Source organism: Astatotilapia calliptera, chromosome 8 (genome assembly GCF_900246225.1).
Source record: "Astatotilapia calliptera chromosome 8, fAstCal1.2, whole genome shotgun sequence".
NCBI classification, from domain to species: Eukaryota; Metazoa; Chordata; class Actinopteri; order Cichliformes; family Cichlidae; genus Astatotilapia; species Astatotilapia calliptera.
In genome coordinates this window covers 21,011,547-21,033,867 of record NC_039309.1, presented here as the reverse complement: position 1 = coordinate 21,033,867, position 22,321 = coordinate 21,011,547, and the positions used below count along the sequence as shown (strand labels likewise).

General features: G+C 39.9%; 1 protein-coding gene across 4 annotated transcripts in view; it reads left to right on the top strand.

Annotated features, from left to right (window-relative positions):
• The first annotated feature begins 271 nt into the window (after positions 1–271).
• The window catches only part of abcc3 (ATP-binding cassette, sub-family C (CFTR/MRP), member 3), a 57,533-nt gene continuing 35,483 nt past the window's right edge, over positions 272–22,321 (top strand). The window contains exons 1-3 of one of the 4 annotated variants that reach the window (XM_026177374.1): positions 272–675; positions 19,434–19,610; positions 20,312–20,425. In XM_026177374.1, coding sequence (XP_026033159.1) covers positions 640–675; positions 19,434–19,610; positions 20,312–20,425 — 327 coding nt within the window. In that variant the 5' untranslated portion in view covers positions 272–639. The remainder of the gene's footprint in view (positions 676–19,433; positions 19,611–20,311; positions 20,426–22,321) is intronic. The other 3 variants (XM_026177375.1, XM_026177373.1, XM_026177372.1) reach the window with 3 other exon arrangements.

Below are 22,321 nucleotides of genomic sequence, written 5' to 3'. Positions count from 1 at the left end.
TGACTCTTGCTGCATGTTTTCTAGTGGTTGTCATGCTGCAGAATGAATGCGGGACCAGTCTGGAGCACTTCACAATATGATCTCAGTGAAGATAATGTGAGCAACCCAAGCCCTCTTATCCTGGCCACAAAAAAATCTAAGTCAAAACCTTTTTTAAAAAAAAAACAAAACATAACTACAAACAGTTATCGCGTGTAAACCCTAATGATCTGACTCGGAAGCTAAGCATTATTCAATACTGTCGAGTCATGTTGACTGTACACGGTAAAAGTGAGACAGGGAGCAGCAAAAGGGGTGGAGCTCCGCAATATGTACAACCTTTTACTGTCACTAAATCCTCCAGCGAACTACTTCTCGAGCTGACTCTGGATGACTTCTCTCGTGGCAGTGCGGAAGTACCGGAGCAGTAACTGCGCGAGTCGGTCCACGCCGTGAAGAGAGAGGGGAGCGCGATACAGACACCCGAACCAACTCCGCTACAGTGCACTCGTATGTGTGGCATGTGACGGTTAGAGAGCGTCCAGTTACGAGAAGGAACAGGAAAGCAGGTCGTTTGGCTACAAAGAGCTCGACCTGTAGAAACTGTAGAAGGTGCACGCAGAGCTCTCCGGTGGTTCCCCGCTTCCCGCTGTGACCGAGATGGAGCGGTTGTGCGGACCAAAGCTTCCGTTCTGGGTGAGTACCCTTCTGCGCTCGGTGGTTTGTCATGAACATCGGGGTATACTGCAGAATACTCCCCTACCCCGGTGTATAGTTCGTTCACTACCAGGTGGTTTTGAACAGTGTTATGTCACCGGCTGCTCTTGTTTTCTTTCCGTCGCAGCTGTCTATAAATAAGCTTTTTCCCACCTAATAGCATTTACCGGTTTAATAAGCTCACAGTTAATGACACGGCGAACTGCGTGTTTTCGGTTTAGAGAAGTCGGTCACTCGTGCAAAAGAACACCTCATACATTGGATAAGTACCTGTCAACTTCTGTTTAATGGCTCTTGCGGCACTCCTTAGACATGTCGGGGTCTTTAAACTTCTCTAACAGTCCATAAACAGTAGCAAGATGATCGAATGGGCAAGAGCTACTAAATAGCTTGCTACATTAGCCTCACTGGGAATAAAGGAGGGATAAACTCACAGTTAAGCATCAGCACTAATCATTTTCCCACTGGGAATATTTTGGTGACTCTGTTTTTTCCCCTTCTGCTGTTGATGATGCGACACTGAGGAAACTGAGGTCATGCTCGGTGTAGTGCGTCGTTTGTCTTATACTTGCAGGTTTAATGCCATAAAACATGATTGCAGCTCCTAATGTAAACACGGTTCAGAGTTTCATTTCCCCCGCTTTAATGTTAGGAATGCGGAGCGGGCAGAAGTGCAGACATTCTGTACTTAAGTAGAAGTACAGAATGTCTGTACTGTTAAAAAAATACTCCAGTAAAAGTATAAATAATGATTCATCTTCTTTACTCAAGTAAAAGTGAAAAAATACAAGTTCTGAAATGTACACAAAATAAGAAAATAAAAGTAGCTCCTTAAAGAATATTTTTTCCAACTATTTGTACACAAAGCTAATTGAACCTTGTGTTATATTAATAGTTGCCTGAAAAAAAAGTTGCCTGAATTTTAATTCTAATAAATACACTCAGTTTGAATCAGTAAGTGTAACAAGAATAGAGAAAAAGAAGGAAATGTTATAAAAAAGTGGCGTTTTTTTATGTTGCCTACATTGACTTTGCCTCTTAACAGGAAAATGCGTAGAGAAGAGGTTAAAGCAGTTTCAGCAGGTGGAGAACCCAATAAATCTGTTGTAGTGGCTCAGTGTGAGGAAAAGAATCACAACTCTCAATAATTTCTATTGAGAGCTCCGGTAGATTTTCTTAGTGTACAGGCTGTGATCAGCTGTGGGTTTACACACCTGAATTAAGCAGATGTTTCATGAGCTGTCCTGGTTGATTTCCATCGTCTACACTGACAGTACACTGTTTATAATGTCTTTATACCCAATAATTCTCAGCATCATCAGCTTAACTTCAGATTCTCCTCTGCTACACTTAATGTAACCTAACTCTGATCATGGAACCACAGCTGCTGCGCACCAGTCACACACTGATCCATCACAGTACAGCAAACTAACCTGTTTATCCTGTACAAAAGAGTATTTCCACGCACAGTTTGTTCCAGTGTTGTGCCAAAAAAATAAATAGAAACACTGGCTCACTTTAACCTCTGACTATGGCACAGTTTTTTATGCCACATCCCTTGGTGATCAACACATGAACAGGATTGCCTTTCATGTGTTACGGTTCAGGCTTAAATCGGTTTAATGTTTGAAGGCCTGCAGTCACATGACAAAATAACTCCCCTCAAATTAAACCAAAAGTATTGAGTCTTGTTTTGAAAATCTGATTATTAGTATTTGTACTTTGTTACTTCCCACCTCTGTGAGAATGCAAACACCGCCTACAGAGTGTCATCATTTAGCTTTGACTACTATGACTATCTCTGTTTGGGGAAGTCTGTTTTAAAGAAGTGACATTGCGGCAAATGAGTATTTCCCAGGGTGGGTGACGGTAATATGCTGCTCTCATGGAGGTTACAATGGTCACTTCACTGCAGAATGCAGATTCCAAAATGACCACATTGCAAGGTAACCGACAGCCACGCTCAGTAACACTAGATTTGCCTGGATGCTTTTTATCCACATGTACTTCTTAGTTATAGCCTGCCTGGCTTCCTGTGGTTGAAAGACCATTTACAATGTGCTGTTTTAATTTGAATATTTTGCAGCCATATTGTAAAGAATTAAACGAATAGCTTCTTAAGGCTTTAATTTCATGGTTTAGCCACAAATTGTGTATTGATGACCAACAGTTGCGCATATAAACATCGATCTGACCCATTCAGATAAAAAGGATTCTTTTTGTTTGTTCGCTTTTGGCGGGGTTGTCTGGCTGTTTAGTATGGATGTGTGCCAGCAACTGCTAAACAGCACAAAACGAAGAAGCTTGTTAACCAGCAGGTGCTGGACTGGTGGCTCAAGTCAGGTGTAGTTACACTAGATGCGATATACACACAAAGGAAGCTAGAGAAAGCCAAAGATGACCACAGACCAAAGATAATGAAAACTAATTTTAAAAAGAATAAAATCCAAAATTTTTGAATCTCACACAATGAGCTCCAAGTGAACATCAAATATCAAATTTTGGCTTGAAACGGCCATTCTCAGCGTTTAGCACCTGATTGCTTCGTGATATTACTCAGCTGACCTGCATCTGGTTGGATCTCACATTAAGTGCCGGCTCGCTCTTGAGGCCTATTTGCCTATCCTATTTGCTGCTGTCCGCTTTAAACAGACCGACGGCAGTTGTAATCCCCTTGCACAGTGCAAGTCAGGTTAACTACTAAAGCCCCCGTTCACATATAAAGCGATTCGCTTGTAGATGTGCTTCTGTAGGCAGCCTTATAATTTGTGACCATGTGTGATCCTTCCATTCCAGCGATGGTCATTTCAATCATTCACTTTAAAGTCGGTAACAGTTCACCAGTTATTACTAAAGGTTATTTTGCCTGTCGTCACTCCAAGTCATCGAACGTCATTGTCGTCCATGGTCACTAGTTGTCCCTTTAATTTCCTGAGTGTATGCCCCTTAGCACATGGGAGAGAGCTTTATTTGTTCCCTCACTGTTTGCAAAAGGTGTAGTGTGCACCTTTCCCCTTTAAATGATTGCTCAAACATGGCTGTAGTAAAATCAGCGTTTGCACTGCTCATTTCCTTGTCGGGTGATTTATGAATTAGCCTTTGTGTGAATGAGCGTGTACACAGCATTTATAAAAGGGAGTTTTGAAGTACTATGCGGGGGAATCTTTTGCTCTGAAACCTCACACTGACAAGATTTGAATGGTAAAACAGCTGGCTTTGATGTTTGTTTCTGACCTGTTTACTTCTATCATAAAGCACATAAGAGTTTATAGACAAGCCGCCCCTGTATTTAACATTTGTGTCAGTGTGACACTGGGTAGGCTGTCTGTAATGCTGTTACCTCTGTGGTAACTCAGCGTGAAGCCACATTAGAGAAAATGTGCCCTGTGTTCTGTGGTGAGTTTTAATTTTGTGACTCTGGTTTCTGAATATTTATAAAGACAAAAAAAGGTTGTGTTTAATAAAAGGGCTACAATCCCACTTTTTGATAATGCCATATGGGTTTTTAAATGAGTCATTTAGTGTATAATATTAAATAATCATCAAAATATCTTTTACAGTTTTTCACGAAAGTTTTAACAGTTTCAAAGTGTAAAGAAAAATGCAGCTATTTCCCCATTTTAAAAAAGGCCCAGAAAATGATTGTTGACTGAAACAATTAAATAGTTATTGGAGCGGTTGCAGACTGTGAAATACCAATGATTTGATATCGACCAGGAAAGCCGATGTCAACCAATACAGATATCGGCTAATACCAATGTTGAGCCAATGTTTGAAATACAGTCATGTGACATAGGTGGTTCCAGTCCTATTGGTTTGGCTTTGCAGTGACCGAGCAGTACAAAAAGGCTCAAAAGACATGCAAATCGTTTTGCACATGCCAGCCCTGCACACCATCTGCCAGAACTGTCTCCGTAAAATCATCTGACAGCTGCTTTTTGGGGCTTCCCCACATAATCTTCCTTTATGGATCAAGTTCTCATTAGATTGCAAATTTTAGTTCTTCTGAGCTTTTTAAAGACTTCCCTGTTGGTTTCAAAGTTGATGTTGAAAGTTCAGTCTCAGCACTGGACTCAGCAGTTTGCTACCACCTGCAAATCTTCATTATCGACTTGCTGTGAACAGTGTCATGCGAAATAAAAAAATGAAAATCACGTTTTGTTTTGTTTTTTTAAAGGGAGAAATGTTTTATATAAACACTTTGATGAATATACAGTGGGGCAAAAAAGTATTTAGTCAGCCACCGATTGTGCAAGTTCCCCCACCTAAAATGATGACAGAGGTCAGTAATTTGCACCAGAGGTACACTTCAACTGTGAGAGACAGAATGTGAAAAAAAAAATCCATGAATCCACATGGTAGGATTTGTAAAGAATTTATTCGTAAATCAGGGTGGAAAATAAGTATTTGGTCAACAACAAAAATACAACTCAATACTTTGTAACATAACCTTTGTTGGCAATAACAGAGGTCAAACGTTTACTATAGGTCTTTACCAGGTTTGCACACACAGTAGCTGGTATTTTGGCCCATTCCTCCATGCAGATCTTCTCGAGAGCAGTGATGTTTTGGGGCTGTCGCCGAGCAACACGGACTTTCAACTCCCGCCACAGATTTTCTATGGGGTTGAGGTCTGGAGACTGGCTAGGCCACTCCAGGACTTTCAAATGCTTCTTACGGAGCCACTCCTTTGTTGCCCGGGCGGTGTGTTTTGGATCATTGTCATGTTGGAAGACCCAGCCTCGTTTCATCTTCAAAGTTCTCACTGATGGAAGGAGGTTTTGGCTCAAAATCTCACGATACATGGCCCCATTCATTCTGTCCTTAACACGGATCAGTCGTCCTGTCCCCTTGGCAGAAAAACAGCCCCATAGCATGATGTTTCCACCCCCATGCTTCACAGTAGGTATGGTGTTCTTGGGATGCAACTCAGTATTCTTCTTCCTCCAAACACGACGAGTTGAGTTTATACCAAAAAGGTCTACTTTGGTTTCATCTGACCACATGACATTCTCCCAATCCTCTGCTGTATCATCCATGTGCTCTCTGGCAAACTTCAGACGGGCCTGGACATGCACTGGCTTCAGCAGCGGAACACGTCTGGCACTGCGGGATTTGATTCCCTGCCGTTGTAGTGTGTTACTGATGGTGACCTTTGTTACTTTGGTCCCAGCTCTCTGCAGGTCATTCACCAGGTCCCCCCGTGTGGTTCTGGGATCTTTGCTCACCGTTCTCATGATCATTTTGACCCCACGGGATGAGATCTTGCGTGGAGCCCCAGATGGAGGGAGATTATCAGTGGTCTTGTATGTCTTCCATTTTCTGATGATTGCTCCCACAGTTGATTTTTTTCACACCAAGCTGCTTGCCTATTGTAGATTCACTCTTCCCAGTCTGGTGCAGGTCTACAATACTTTTCCTGGTGTCCTTCAAAAGCTCTTTGGTCTTGGCCATGGCGGAGTTTGGCGTCTGACTGTTTGAGGCTGTGGACAGGTGTCTTTTATACAGATGATGAGTTCAAACAGGTGCCATTCATACAGGTAACGAGTGGGGGACAGAAAAGCTTCTTACAGAAGACGTTACAGGTCTGTGAGAGCCAGAGATTTTCCTTGTTTGAGGTGAGGTGACCAAATACTTATTTTCCACCCTAATTTACGAATAAATTCTTTACAAATCCTACCATGTGAATTCATGGATTTTTTTTTTCACATTCTGTCTCTCACAGTTGAAGTGTACCTCTGGTGCAAATTACTGACCTCTGTCATCATTTTAGGTGGGGGAACTTGCACAATCGGTGGCTGACTAAATACTTTTTTGCCCCACTGTAATGTGTTACGTACTGTTTTGATAACCTCCCTTGTACAAAGTCTGTGTTGTGTATCATTGTGAGAATACAGCTGCTAACTGTCGTGTTCTGTCTAGTTGTGCGCTGCCTCTTCATGCTCGACCCCGGCCTAAACACTTAAACCAAATGGAGTATTTCTGGAAGCAGCAGCCCCTCTGACACAGACTGTCTCCTTATTTGTACTAGAATAGAGAAAGGAGGACTGCAGAATGTTCCTGAACCTTTCCCAACAGTGTTTGAAGTTTGAATGCGGAAAATGCTTTTTGGGTACACATAAAAAAGAAATATAGATAATAACTGTATGTTTCTGTTTAAAGTAAAATAGATGCATTCCAGTATTTACTATATTGGCTGCTAATAAGAAAAAAGCTTTTGAACTGATTACTTGAAAGATAATTGGAATTGAACACATTGATTAGCTTAAATGGCTTAATGGACATTTTCTAAGTAGGACATCTTCACGATTAAGCTATTTATTAAAAGCCAGCATTGGGAGTGACCACGAGGGACAGGATTGTAAATGAGGACATCAGAGGGACGACTCAGGTTGAGCAGACTGGGGACAAACTTTGAAAGGCGAGGCTGAGATGAGGGAGCTGCTAGACTGGAAAAGAGGAAGAGGACAGAAAGATTCATGGATATAGCAAAGGAGGACACGAGGAGGGTTAGTGTGATGGAGGAGGATGCTAAGGGTAGGGTTAGATGGTGGCAGATGATCTGCTAAAGGATACGGTAGCACGGTGGTGGATGGTGAATTTCCAGAGAAGCAGCTGAATTAATTTCAGGGACCACCACAACAATGGCCTGACCAGACGGCCAAAAGGACTGGAGCTAGGTGGTTATCAGCGACTGGATGTTTTCAAGTGTGAGTGTTCTTGCAGCGCCCAAGTAAAGGGTACAGTGTGTGTGTGTGTGTGAGAAACTCTGCAGTTTCCCCGAGTTCAAAGTATATTTAAATAAATGAAAATGCCAGAACGTGTTCAGCAGTGGCAACAATAACTGATTAAGTGCGAAGAACTTTTCTGCCTCACAGCACTTTATTAAAACCTCTGTCAGTTTTATTAAAGTAAGCATCAAAGCTGAGGTTGGGCAGGTTTAAATGCGCATGTAAAGGTTATTACACTAATGTCACCCTGATGTGTATTCGGCCAGAATGAAGAAATGCCCACTTATTGTAACCCATACTCATACAGGAGGGCGTAGCACAGTCAGACAGAATGCATGGTATGCAGCGCACACATTATCAGACTGATCCAAAGCCTATTTATCAGCAGCCTTATATACCAACAACTCAAACTGTCAGCAGCAGCTTGGATTACAGTTGAGTGCCTTGGGGAAGATCAGCCGTGCAGGAGCTGAGCGTCGTCTTCTCAAAGACTTTAAAGTGTAGTGTAAGCTGTTGTGTAAGGCTGGAATAGTTTGTCTCATGTGCTGCTCTTAGGCAGAGGTTGGATACTACGAGGCTGAAGCTGAATTGAAATTGAAAAAGAGGAAGTTCTTGTATTGGTATTAAACTGTAGACATCGAATGCGTAGCGGTTTTTGAGCTTTTAAACCCTTGTCACACGCTGCAGGGAAGTGAGAGTACTGATGAGGTGATGAGTCTGCAGATGTGCTTAGTGCATTCAGTGTGTCTTGACAAGAAACTTACTGTGCACATTTGTTCTTCATTCATTTTTACATTATTTATTCTTCATTATCCATAAAAGTAAAGTATTGGCCTTTATGCTTTCTATCCTCCATCTCATTTGGCAGCCTTTTATAGCTATATAGCAGCTGACCATCTTAACAGTAGTAACCAACAGTTTAAAATGACATCCTATTAATATTTAATCACCTTATAACTGCAATCTTTAGATCAGCCTGCAATCCCTTCAGGTCTGCTGTGCAGATCTGTCTGCCACCAGTTGCACAGACAAAAGAAAGACTTTTGTTTTACCTCATAGCTTGTTGTTGACGTTGGTGTGCCTGCTCCAGGTTAGGAAGCCTCAGGATGAAAGAGTTCAAGTATCTCAGCCACAGTGGACTGGGAGATTGACAGATTGTGGTGAGGGTGAAAGTGAATCTGTTGGTTTATTGTATGAGATCGCCCACTCTTTAAAGAGTGGGTGGCCTCTCCTTTAAAGATAGCGTGAAGCACTCGGTCATTCAGGAGAGGCTGAGAGTGGAGCTACTACTCCTCCTTGTTGAGGTGTTTTAGGCATGTCCCAATTGGGAGACGGGGCAGACACAGTGGAGAAATTGCATCTCTCGGCAAGCTTGGGAACACCTTTACCTGGAAGGGCTGGTGGAGATGGCCAAGGAGAGAGGTCTGGGCATCTGTTTAGACTGCTGTCCCAGTGACATGGACCCAGACAAGCGGTAGAGGTTGGATGGTTGGATGGACGTAGCCCTGTGGTAACACATGAGGGCCTCCTAGCTCTATTGCCAAAGTCTATGTGACAGCACATTTGTGCCTTTTTACTTTTGGATTAGTCTGAGGAAATATGTTATCCTTAGTCGATTTGCTCCAAACTAATCATCCCTCCTCAAGTAGTTGCTGTACAATAGAAATTGATCTAAACTTTGTGACAGTGGTGCCCAATGGAGTGGAAGTTGCTTGTTGCTATTTGAAGTCTGATTTTTTTTTTAAATTCCTTAAAAACAAATTCTGCTTTTTTGTTGTAGGAAAAAAAATGTAGTTACATGTGTATTATGAATTCCGGTATTTTAATGTCAGTTTATATCTGTCCACTCTGGCATGGAGAAGTAATGATGCCCTAGGAAAAATTCCCCCGATGCAGTGTCTACTTCCTGAACCGAGAGACTGCTAAGTCAGCAAAAGCTGGTAATCGACACAGTTGTGACAAGTCTTGGTTAACAGCTCTGAATGAGTAAGGGAGGTTACAGGCTCATGATACCATGTTTTAATAAATGTGGTTCTCTGCGTGAACCCATAACGTTGTGGGTTTAAAGTGTAACAGCAGTCTTTCTGCCGCTCAGAGTTCTTCATGTTTTCAGTTTTCTCTCAGCCGGCTGGTCCGATTTATCTTTCCTCTACGGTTTGCTGTATCTTCTTTAAGGCCCTTTGCCCCCCAAGTTACGCAACACATCTGTAAAGTATCATCTTTTATCTGCTCCAAATATGAAAATCTATACTGTAGTCTGCATTTAAGTTATTTCAGCAATGCCCACTATACAGACCAAAGATCCATGGGTAAAATGCTAATGTTTTCCATGCGTCGGTGTAAGCAAACACAGCCAGCAGCAGTTCCTGTCCCCCTGCAGTCTTTACTGTCGTCAGCCTCCCATTCATACCGCTGGACAGCTTTTCAGTGTAACAGAGAACAGATGGAGATGGCCTGTTGATTTTCTCAAACCTCTAGATACACTAGAAAGCATAAGCCTGACTAAACTGTGTTGGTTGATGGTAATTCAAGTACAAGTACAAGTTAATACAATTCCCCTGCACAACAGTTGCAGTGTCTCAGTACCGAGTAATTCCCTTGCTATGGCTTTCAGTACCCTGGTGTATTGTATTAAACCACATGTAATTAAAGTATGAAACCAGAGCCACAACATTATATTTACAGTCATTAGCAACAAAATGAGGTTAGTAAAACAGGCCTAATGCATTTGCTGCACAGAGTGCAATTTTGTCTCCCCAAGGCAAAGTGTACCAAGCTGTGTTCATACATATCTGAAGTGCAGTTTCATAACCACAGGAAAACATGCAAAGTGCTTGATCAGAATTACCACCACATCAAAATGGGCCTAATGCATTTAAAACTCACCGGTTACCATTTGGTAACTCATTTTTTTCATACTCATACAGTATGAAAACTAAACTGAAATAAGCCAGGCTTTCTATTTCCTTAAGTCCAGTCTTTATGCTAAGCTATGCAAACGACAGTTTTACAGGTACAGATGTCCAAGATTTCCATAAGGAGATGAGCATGCACCACTTTGCTGATAAAAAGCAGTCTAAGGATTAAAATTCATTGTAAAATTAAAGGCTGGATCTTAAGCGCATGTGGTTGTGTAAGAAAGTTAGATTGTGCCAAAACAAATCATATGATTGCATTGCTTTGGGCATGTCGCTACAGGTACTTAGAAGACGAGCGTGCCAGATGCTTGATCCTTTTTTTGCCGTAGATAATTGTATTCTGTGTATCACTGTAAGTTACCTGATCAGGCTTGTTGATAATTTTATGCTTCTGAAAATCAAATGAACACTAAACCATAAACCAAAACACTGCATGTACATAGTAAATGTTGAATAAGCTTGAGATTCACCACTTTCATAAATGTGTTCAAATGATGTCATTGGTTAAAAAAATACACATGGGGAAAATGGAAAAACATCTGGGAATGTGGCGTTAGGAAGTAGGCATATTCAGTTATTTGCTACTAGCATAACAACTGTAAGCACCAGGATTAAAAAGGATGAATTAAAAAAAATTAGACGCCACCTGTGGCTCTGCTCCATTACTTCTTAAGCTGTTCAGCATTCCACTCTTAGAACAGTGTTTTATTGAATAAACTGCCTTAACAGCTCAGTGATAGCACTTTATAATCACCATCGTCATTATTAAATGGTGAACTGATAGCTCATTTAGCTTTAGTTAGTAGTTTTGACTGTTTCAGTGGATTATTTTAGAGAACAAATACTTTACCTAAATAATATTTATAGCTGTTCTTATGTTTTTAAGTATTCAAAAAGGCAGGTGGGATGCTAGTGGGAAAATCACAAGACTCCAAATCTAGAGATGGTGGTCTGTGTCCTACTTTTTCTTTTCTTTTTTTTCCATATTCATTTTGCTATTTGCTTGAGTTTATCTTCAGTTGATGTGTTGATCAAAGGTCCTACAAACCTTTGATATTAAATCTCTGGACACCTGAATGAGCGTTAATTAAAAGAAAACAAAAAACTATTAGATCGTAAATGGTTACAGAAAATTAAATAGTAACGGAATTCTATTTTTTAAGTATGTATTTCGCTTTAGTAAAGTAATGGCAGTTAACTCACTTTTGGTGAAAAGTTACAATAGATAAAACTAACTTCAAGGTAAGTTTAAGATCCTGTAATATTAGACATCATGAGAATGAGGTTAAGTTTGCTAATCAACAATAAAAGCTTTATTACAAAATTAGAGTTTGTGTTAATGATCACAAAGTCAGAATGTAGTATGTAACGTGTGTATGATTTATAAATCGGGGATTAAAGTAGTTTGGTAAGAGCCAAACTATCCATAGGTTGTGTTCATGATTCTACAGCGCTCATGTTCAGTTAAGCTGATGATGTCGATTCACTGACTGAACACACAGTAGCTTTATACTTACTCGGGATGGGAAATTTGACATGATGGCTTGTGTAACATAAGTTCTAATGATGAAATCCACAAAGAGCAGCAACGCCGATCAGCTGATCACAACCTGTGCAGAAAAGCTGCTTCTCACAATAGAAATCATTATCGTTGTGACCCCATGCTGCACCACCACTCATTTTTCACACCTTCAGATTGGTGGTAGTGGTGCACACCTGCCAAATCTCACTTTAACCACTCACCCTCCTACAGTGTAGTCAGAAGCAAATAGAGCGGATTTTCTCTGGTCAAACTAAGTGGATTAGATGTAAAAATTATGCATAAAATTGTTATTCCTTGCATTGATACTATTCGATTATGACATGAGATTTAATTAGTTTGGCAAAAATAAGCTTTTCAGTTTAACTTGAGTGAAGAAGTTGAATCGGTAGTTTCAAACTTTTAGCTGAATGTTTTTTTTAATGCAAGTATCTGATTCTGCTAGAAGAGGCACTCGTGTGTGCTTTTCCCACTTCTGTTATCAGTTTACAGCTAACAGTTTAATTTACTGTCAATCTATATTTTACCAACAGTGGCTATTTTTAGTGTCACTTCAAGTGATGTTCATTTGAAATCTTTTCATTTTTCATTTTAGTCTCAGTTGCAATATAAACCATTTATAAATCACCTCAAGTTTTGACAGTAAAATTGATTTTGACATGGCGACAGTCAAGTATTTTAGCAAAGGCCTTAATCATTTAGTGATGTGAAATGTATCGAAAAGCTTCACTTCAGTGATTTTGTGACTTGGATATTTAAGTCACAGTGCTGAGATTTTCAGTTTTGAGGTTGCTGACATGTGCTTGTCTCATTAAATCACTGAAAGGTTGGGGGGCAGATGGGGGTATGCAATAGAATGACTGTGTCACCATACTGAGTCATCTTAAAAGCACACGTTGCAACAAGTCTAAACAAATTAGACAGCGAGTCTCAGCGAGGAAAGAGCAGCTCTGACTCACTGGTTGTATTAAAAGTCAAACTGCCAGCATGTACAGTAGAGATTTTGTACTACTGTAAGCTGCATCGCTCGTTGTATTTGAAAGTGGTAGTACTTGAAGCTCAGGTGATAAAGTGATCTTTTATATTGCTCCATAATTTCAGATATAAAGCTTTTCACTTTCTGATATTCTGCAAATGATTTATTTGGATTCACAGGGTGTTTTGATTTTACAACATCAAAAGTTCAAGAAAAAAAGACGAGAGGGGGCTAAAATTTTTGTTAAAAGACCTTTTAATTAGAATGTTTGTCATTGTGGTTTAGTGATTTTACTTTGTTTATTTGTTCATGTTAATATGGCATGAATACTGTCTTATTCAGTCTGTTCTATACTAGTGTTAGAAAGAAAGCCAGCGTGAAGTGCCTTAAAGCTGCATTCTTTTTAATGGCCACCAGGATCTTGTTACTTGTTGCAGTGTCTTCTGATTAGGGCTGCTCGATTATGGCAAAAATGATAATCACGATTATTTTCACTGAAATTGAGATCACGATTATTTGACGATATTTATTTAACCCTTTAAGACCTACTATAGAACCAAGTCCACCAGAGCTTATATTATTTTTTTTACATGCTGTAGTGCCATTTGTGGGAGCATTTCAAGTTGCTATACATCAATACAACTGTTATAGCCCATATTTTAATAATATGTATGCATTAAGTCCATAGTAATTACATAAATTGCAAAAAAGTGCAATAAACTACAAAAAAAATTGAAAATCGCTTTTGTTTTGTTTACATATATTTCTACTTGGAGAAATTTAAGAGGTTTATCCCTCAAAACTTTAAATACAATAAAGTTGCAAAAAATAGTTTACAACAACAGGAAATTTATTTTGAGTGTCTTCATAGTTTTATTTTGGAGATACAGCAATTTTTATATACTGCAGGAAAAACAAAAAACAATCCTATGATGCAAATTTGCAAAGAAAACAGCAGGTGCATCATTTCACTGTGGGAAGTGTTACGAACAGCTGATGGGAACGGCAAAGCGTGTTTCTGGAATATTATGTTTTTGCTCCTGCAAGCGCTTTTTATGCAATTTTTGCAAAGCTATATGTGGAACGAAACCGTGACCGAGGACAAGCTGATGGCATCAGATCTAAGTACAACTCCTCCGGTTTCATATGCAAAACAAATTATTGCGCTAGCTTACACGGTTCAGGTTCTACAGGGATTTAAAAATAGTTACGCAAAACGGAGCGTGCTGCTCTGACCGGCTTTAAAGGGTTAACAATGACTTTAAAAAATAATATAAAATAGTGTGCAACACCACTGAAGTTTTTTTTTTAAACTCTCTTTTCAACCAACGGCAGTCACTCTCCAAATAACTTCTGCTTAGCTTTCCGAGCTTCCCTCGGGTCCTCTTAATCAGCGGTCTCCAACCTTTTTTGCGCCACGGACGGTTTATGCCCGACAATATTTTCACGGACCGGCCTTTAAGGTGTCGCGGATAAATGAGGGAGGGGCTAATAATCGGCTCAGTCATTTTTAATGATCGTTGAAAGCCCAGATCGTAATCGTGATTAAAATTCGATTAATTGAGCAGCCCTACTTCTGATGTTGTTGATCAGTTTATGGCAGCGGCCAAACTTGCGGCCCACGTTACCCCTACTTGAGCTGATACATTGACCTGAAGAAATAAAATGCAATTTGGCCTTTGAAGTTACTTTTCTTTTTTTTTCTTTTTAGGAAGGATTTGTTCGTTGTTGAGTGCAATGTTAAAATAAGTTCTTTAAAAAGCAACAAAATATTTAATATGGAGGCAACAAGCATGTGGGGAGCACAGACATGTGGAGGGATTGGCTGTGTTAGTTCAGTTCTTTGTAGAGAAAACAGCTTTCACTATCAGTCAGAAACTAATGTGTACACTTAAGTCTGCATTCTTACTTTGGTAAATACGAACAAATTTATAGCAGAAGTGCGGCCACGTGTGTGGCCAGAAACAGAGGACCAATTTGTTTATTTGGTAGTTCAATAAAAGGCTTCAGTTGGTTAAGAGTGAGGGGAAAATTGTGTTTGCATTTGCAGTTTTGTCTTCGTAGACAATATTTGAAATTTCAAAAACAAACAAAACACTAAATTTTCTGTGTGTGTTTTCTTTGTTTAGTTTTTTGTACTACTTGAACAGCAAAGTTCCCTGAAATGAGATGACAGTGCCAGCAGTGGCCCACAGCTCATTTAAGCCAGAGACCCCTGGTTTATGATCTCATCCACTTGTTTTGGGTCAAACTGATCACTAAATCAGATTTAGTAATTCTAAGATTAAGAAAATAGAATTAAGCAGGATATTCTCATAGCTAATGACTTCTGATTAACGAGCGTGATTGACATGCAGAGTGACACAATTTTCTTCTTTGTGGTTTTAGTCAAAGATAACACGTTTCCTGATGAGTCGAGAGAGCAGCTTCTGTATAAATCAGATTGATTTGATTACCATGAAGCCGATGTACCAGGATGTTTAAGTCAAATGCCGCTATTGAATCTTTCCTGGCTCTTATCGCTCAGTGTGATCGGTATTACCACATGATGAGACTCATAAGGGAGAAAATTATCTGGCTTGCAGTTTAACACTCCGGTCTGCTTCTGCTTCTACTAATATTTTATCTCAGTCTTGTGAAAAGAAATCCTCCTGCTCTCTGAACCTTTACATCTCGCCTTTTGTTAAAGTCTCAGCATTCAGGTCTTTAGTGCGAAGACAACGACCTTGAAAGTCTGTGAAACAGAATGAAGTCTAGTACCGGTAGTCTGCCTTTAGTAGCAGCTGCAGTGTTGAAAGTAGCTTGTCTCTTCCCTTTCATTAATCTCCTGCTTGATAGAAGCCTCTGGTGTTTCTTAAGGCTTCTAAAACACATTTTGTTAACTTGTTTTTCCTTAATCAATATCAGTTGACACACAGAGTTGTAATATTTTAAGCTTTTACAGTTACACCACTTTTACACTTTTACACCAGCAGTGTTTTACATACTACAATCTGAACACAAATAATATGTTGTCCTGCTGCTCAGGTTGACCTGAAGAAAGGAGAAATGGAGAGGAGGACCTATTAGTTGCTGTGTCATGCGCACATTTGCAATGCAAAGCATGCAGAAGTCACTACTTCATTTAGGTGAAAAGTAACATCTGCTTGCAGTAGTCCTCCATGTGTCAGGTAAACCTGAATGGATCATTTAAAAAAAAGTTGTTTGTTCCAGAGAACCAGAGAAGAAGATTGGTGCTGTTCTCATGCCTGTGTGATAAATGTATTAGTCCAGACAGGAGATGGTTAGCTTAAATGGAAACGGGCGCTAACACAGTTGTATCCACAGGTGACAACAGCCACCTGTTGACACTTCTCACTAATTAGCATGCCACACTTTCACTTCCCTGTGTTATTTTCATAAAAAGTGAAGTTAAAAATGACAACTTGTATGTTATACAGGGTTAAGAGCTTGGACTGGTTACACCAGTCCAAACTATTGAAGCTGATATAATGCCATTAGCACCCAGTGTTCTTTGTTAATAATAATAAAAATAATGATGGATTGCATTTATATAGCGCTTTTCGGGACCCCTCAAAGCGCTTTACAATACCACTATTCATTCACACTCACATTCATACACTGGTGGAGGCAAGCTACAGTTGTAGCCACAGCTGCCCTTGGGCAGACTGACAGAAGCGAGGCTGCCATATTGCGCCATCGGCCCTTCTGGCCATCACCAGTAGGCTGTTGGTGAAGTGTCTTGCCCAAGGACACAACGACCGAGACTGTCCGAGCTTTATTTGCAGGGTTCAGGTTGTGCATACTGAGCATTTAACAGCATGTTCCCTCTATCTGTTTGTCCTTGTAGGAGCACCAAGGTGTCCTTTTATCTAAATGCTTCATTGAGCAGTTTAAAACCAAAACAATCCCAAACAGATTCCTTTTCGTAGTATTAACATTTTGATAAATCTTCAGCAAATCTGGAACTTTGGATTCTTTGGACCCAGACCGAGAGACTAGTTGGGGATTCCTTGGCAACGTCAACTCACTATGGAAGAAAGTGTATTTCCCCCTGCAGTTTGCAAGTGGTTACTACAGGTTGCTGTCTGTCGCTGGGTGATATCAGTGACAACAGAGTTGCTCCACAGAAATTCTCCTTGTGATTGCTAGCAGATTACCTAACCTAGGTTAGGGTTAGGGTTAGCTTGCATAGAAGATGATTGTTTGCAAACATTTGCTAACTAACCACAGAGCGGTTGTGAAACTAGGAAAAAATGTGATGCTGACCTGAAATGGAGTACGTTTACCTTCAAAGTAAAAGCTGCACCTTTTGAAACATGTTTTTTCAGTAGAAAGGACTGTGTGCAGCAACCAATGCATTTGCAGGGCGGTCTTTAATGCACCAACACATGCCTTCTTACAACCAATTTCATCTAGTAAGAGCTCGGAAGCTGCAACCACTTGCCAGTTGGTTGGAATTGGATTTTTCCTAAAAGACTGGCAGTTACAGCGGGTCACTGACCTGTCTGTAGGCCTGCATGATTTAGAATAGTTTGTTTTCAGGTTTATATTGATTAACCACTGAGTGAAATATTTTTTATTTTTAAGATTATTCTTTTGGCCTTTTATGGATAGAGACTGTGTATCTAGGCAGGAAAGTGGGGAATACTGCTGTCCCATCATACAGCATATGGTAAATGGCCAGTATTTGTATTGCACTTTACACTACATTCAGTCATCCACCCATTCACACACTGGTGATAGCAGCTACACTGTAGCCACAGCTGCCCTGGGGCGCACTGACAGAGGCGAGGCTGCCGGACACTGGCGCCACTGGGCCCTCTGACCAACACCAGTAGGCAACGGGTGAAGTGTCTTGCCCAAGGACACAACGACCGAGACTGTCGGAGCCGGGGCTCAAACCGGCAACCTTCCGATTACAAGGCGAACTGCCAACTCTTGAGCCACGATGGTAGCATATGATCATCTGCTCACTCACTGAGCTACACTGAGTAAAATAATTTTGCTGAAGTTTTGCTGCAGCTTCTTCCTAAAGTTGATGTTAAACATAATAGATTATTATCTCTATGACAATGTACTGAAGTAAATGTGTATCTGATGGTAAAATACAGCTTATTGTTTTGGCTTGTGGACTTTAACATCCTGTGAGTCAGAAAATTCATTTCTGTTTGGACTGTGAAATGGAGAAACCCTGCTGATAAACAGTACATTCACGGTCTGAGAATTCTTTTAGTTTCCTGTCATTATTGGAGCTAAAGTGCATACATTTTTTTGTGGTAAAAACTGCAAACACACACTGGGAGAAGTTCATGAATTTAGGTTTAAAAATAACAAGTTTATAAGGCTCACGTTCACGGTCTGGGAAATCTTTAAGAAGATTAGCAGAACCACTGGTTTCACTGCTCGCTCTTGAGCAATGTTAAGACTATCTGAAGTGGAGAGGGACATTCTACAGCCACACACACATGCGCAAGCACACACTTAGCCATGCAGATGGGCGTGGCAAGGTATGAAGAGTGGTTAGATGCTGGCAGCTGTGTTTATCTTGGTTCGATCTGTGGGTGGGCCTTCAGCCGTGTGGGAGCACCATAACTGCATTGTCAGAGTTGCGTATCTGCGAATGTTTACTTGGCGTTCTCCTCCGGATGTCCTCTGGGCTAATCAGATATTGTTCTTCAGCTGCAAGTAAACGAGCCATCTGTCTTTGACACATCATGCTAAAGGTTTTAATATTTACACATTATCCGAAGTGGTGCACACTTTGTACATGTTTCTTAACCTCCATTGCTACTAATGCAGGTGGACTGCACTCTGCTTTCCCGTCAGTGCAGTTTGTGGACCAGTGTCGGCTCATCTAAAATAGACGCGGACTGATTTATCAATCGGCAGATATTATTGGCCGATAGGCTTTAATCTTAAAGTAAAAAATGTTGGATGAAAAGTCAAAATGACAAGGTGAACATTATCCACAGTATTAATGCACATTTACCTTACAAAATAAAGTCCTGTTGGCGTTAGATAAATAAAACTGTATTGAATGCAGTTTGCCCATATACCCATTATGATCGTGAATATTATGGTAATTTGAAGTTTTTAAATATCCAGTTCAAAGAAATTATTAAAATCCCCAAATTATCCTGACATTTATCCTCATACTGATTGAATTTGAGTTTGATTATTAAGGAAAGTGATTAACACAATGCCAGGTTACTTTCACTGGATATATATATGTGTAGTTTAAATCCAAACATCAGATATAAAACAAACAAAGACACAAAACTTTCTTCCACTGGGTAGCTAACCAACTGGTCACCTTTGAAGTTATAGATTTAATATTATTGCAGGCCAGCACATCATGTTTTCCTGCCCCCCAATTTGTAGCAATGAGCAGATGTTCACAAGATGTTTACTAAGAGTTTTAACTTAAGGAAACCAGTTGGTGTGATTAAATTCTGTAGGTTGTGGAGGTGGGATTCCAGCTTGTGCAGTTTAGACAAGGTGTTAGCTTTGTGGGTCTTTCAGTGAGATGTAGGCATGTAAACTAAACCGCTGTTTTCTTGTGTCCACAGGTATCCAACCGGACATTTAATTCCAGTTGGCCTGACCTCCCAGAGTGTTTTCAGCTCTCTGTTCTCTCATGGGTGCAGTGCATCTATCTGTGGGCTGTCAGCCCAATCTACATCTTCTGTCTCAAGAAGAACAAGAAAGGATACATCATGATGTCACTTTTGAACAGGTTCAAGACGGTGAGAGAGCATTTCATACACTCATCACTTTAGTTTATTATAGTTCAGTGTATGGTAATGTCACATAGTACACATTATTGTGTTTAAAACTAGTTGGGAGGTACTGCAATATGTGAGATTTTGCAAGATAATTCGTATATTCATGTCTATAAAATAAAAACCCGAGGGTCCAATACTAAACCATGTTAGATTCAACATTTATCTTTCATATATTCACGTTTAGTGTCTATAAATTGTACATTGTGTTCATTTATTTAAATAATTACTGAATAATATGTAATCTGTTTCTCATATATGGTATAACCGCAGTACAAAGAGGAGCATTTCATGTTCTATGAATGCAGTTTTTAAAGCCTCTTTTATGTGTTTGATTTCTAGTAACGTCATGCAAACTAAGGTTGCACTAGAGTATATCAATTTTAGTAACCGAGTACTTTGTTTCTCTGTTTTAGATGGTTAAATGATTTTCAGGTTATCATACATGTTATCATATATCATCACATTAACTCGACCAGCAGAGAGCGTCTAGAACTTGAAGTATAAATAAATATATTACAAACTAACTAACGAACTAAACCAAGCACAAGACTGGCCAGAAATCTCCTCATATTTTGATGGCTTTGACTTCTGTGTCTTATTTCTTTGTTTTTATATAATTCAATGTTTGTTTTCTCTCCCTTCGTCTCTCGGTTTGCTCTCAGGCATTTGGCTTTTTGCTGTGGATTGTGTGCTGGATAGATCTTTTCTACACATTGCACGAGGGCAATCAGCCGCCCATCTACTATGTAACCCCACTCGTGCTTGGCATGACCATGGTGAGGATCATGTTTTATATATATATATATATATATATATATGTTTGGTTTTTTTTGTTTTTTTAAGAATTATACAAATGTTTTTTTGCATATTCAAATACAGGCTGATGTAGGCCACATATACAAGAGATTAATATCTGAGTGATAAAAGATAAGAGTCACGGAGACTGGCTTGCCAAAATGACAGCAGCTGTTCGTGTGATGGATAAAGTGAAATAGCAACATGGGCAGTTAGCTTGCCTTCAGTGCTCCAGAGGTGTTTTTACATGACTGTAACAGAAAATCGAAGCTGACATTACACATTCATAACCAGCTGTGGCCAGTTAATGTGTGATCCGAATCTTTGTTCATGTTCACATGCACACACTCAAATACTGCGTGTGGGTGAAAGGCTGAAATCCTTTCTCTTAGCTTCTTCTAAGCAAGTGTAACTCGGCTATGAAGCACAACAAAATAAGTGAGTTTTGTGTAAACAGAAACGTCCACAGAGATGTGGAGGAGCCTGTATAGACAAACAATGTGACTCAGAGCTTAAGGAGCGGGAGGCCTCAAACTTTTTTTTAAATCATCTTAAGTGCAGTTATGGTCTAGAATAATAAAACAAAAGAGGAAAACGTAGCAATCACTGTGTAATTCTGTGTCCATTTCCTGCTTATGTCTGTCCGTGGGCCAAAGCTAAATTATTTGGTCTTTGTCAGGAAATCCAAAGGATCAGTATTTCAGCTATTTATTGTTTGATTTCCTGAAGTAACAAGAAGTGGGGAAACATTCCTGTATCGCTGTACTTCAAAGACACGGGTCACAAACGCAGAAATGTTTCTCCGATTGATACATTTAAGACATAATGCCACAGTAAAGACTTCCCTGTTTTTTGTAAAACAACAACAACAACAACAAAAAGAAACCCAAATGAAACTATGCAAGAGAAAAGGGTTTCTCACACTCATATATGCTACTTTGATTTGAAATCCCTGTAGTTGCATCATTCCACACTCATAAATGTACAGGGTTTGGCAGCAAAACTTTAGACTTTCTGATGGTTCAGCTTTTTTCAACTTGCAGTCATGGACACTATAGACACAATACAAGAGGGGTGTCCAACTCCAGGCCTTGAGGGCCGGTGTACTGCAGGTTTTAGATCTTACCCTGAGTCAACACACCAGAAGAGAATAGAGATGGCTGTAAAAATGCCATTAAAACAGTCAGCTTCAAATGGAAATTCTCTGAACTGATACAATTCACCCAAAAAAATACACAAAATATTGATAAAAGATATGCACAGTGCCCGTGAGACCATGAAATGAATCCTAGACTCCACACTGAAGCCTCTTTGCCATCATGTCAGACGTGCTAGATAACATGCTAGAATTTCACTCACTAACTGCAGCAGTAACTTTGTTGGTGGCCTTTTCTATTTGTCAGATAATGCCAATAAAATGCTCCAAAAACCATCAACACCACGGACACGTTTAAAACCTCTCTAAGAGCCTTACCAGCTACAGCTGCCTAACTTGGCAGACTTGCAGATAAAACAACTCCTAACTGTGTAAGCCTTGACAAATGAATGGGTGAGTTATACAAAAAAAAGACAATGATGCCAAAATAGTTGTTAAGTAAGGGAAATTTAATGTTTTAAAGTTGGGTGTTTTAACACAGGAGTCCATGGGACTGAGCGAGGCTCTGGAGGCAATTTTAAGAAATGCAGTTTTTGGTGCAATTTTTAGCTCATTTGGAGCTAATCAGTATCCCAGTAGTGCTTTCATTTGAGCCACAGATCAAGACAGACTGGAGGAGCGGGCATTGAGTTGGGTTTTCAATACCTGATTAGTTTACTAACTCATGTGCTTGATTAAAAGATACATTTTGTTGTTTATGAAAGGTCAAACATATATATTG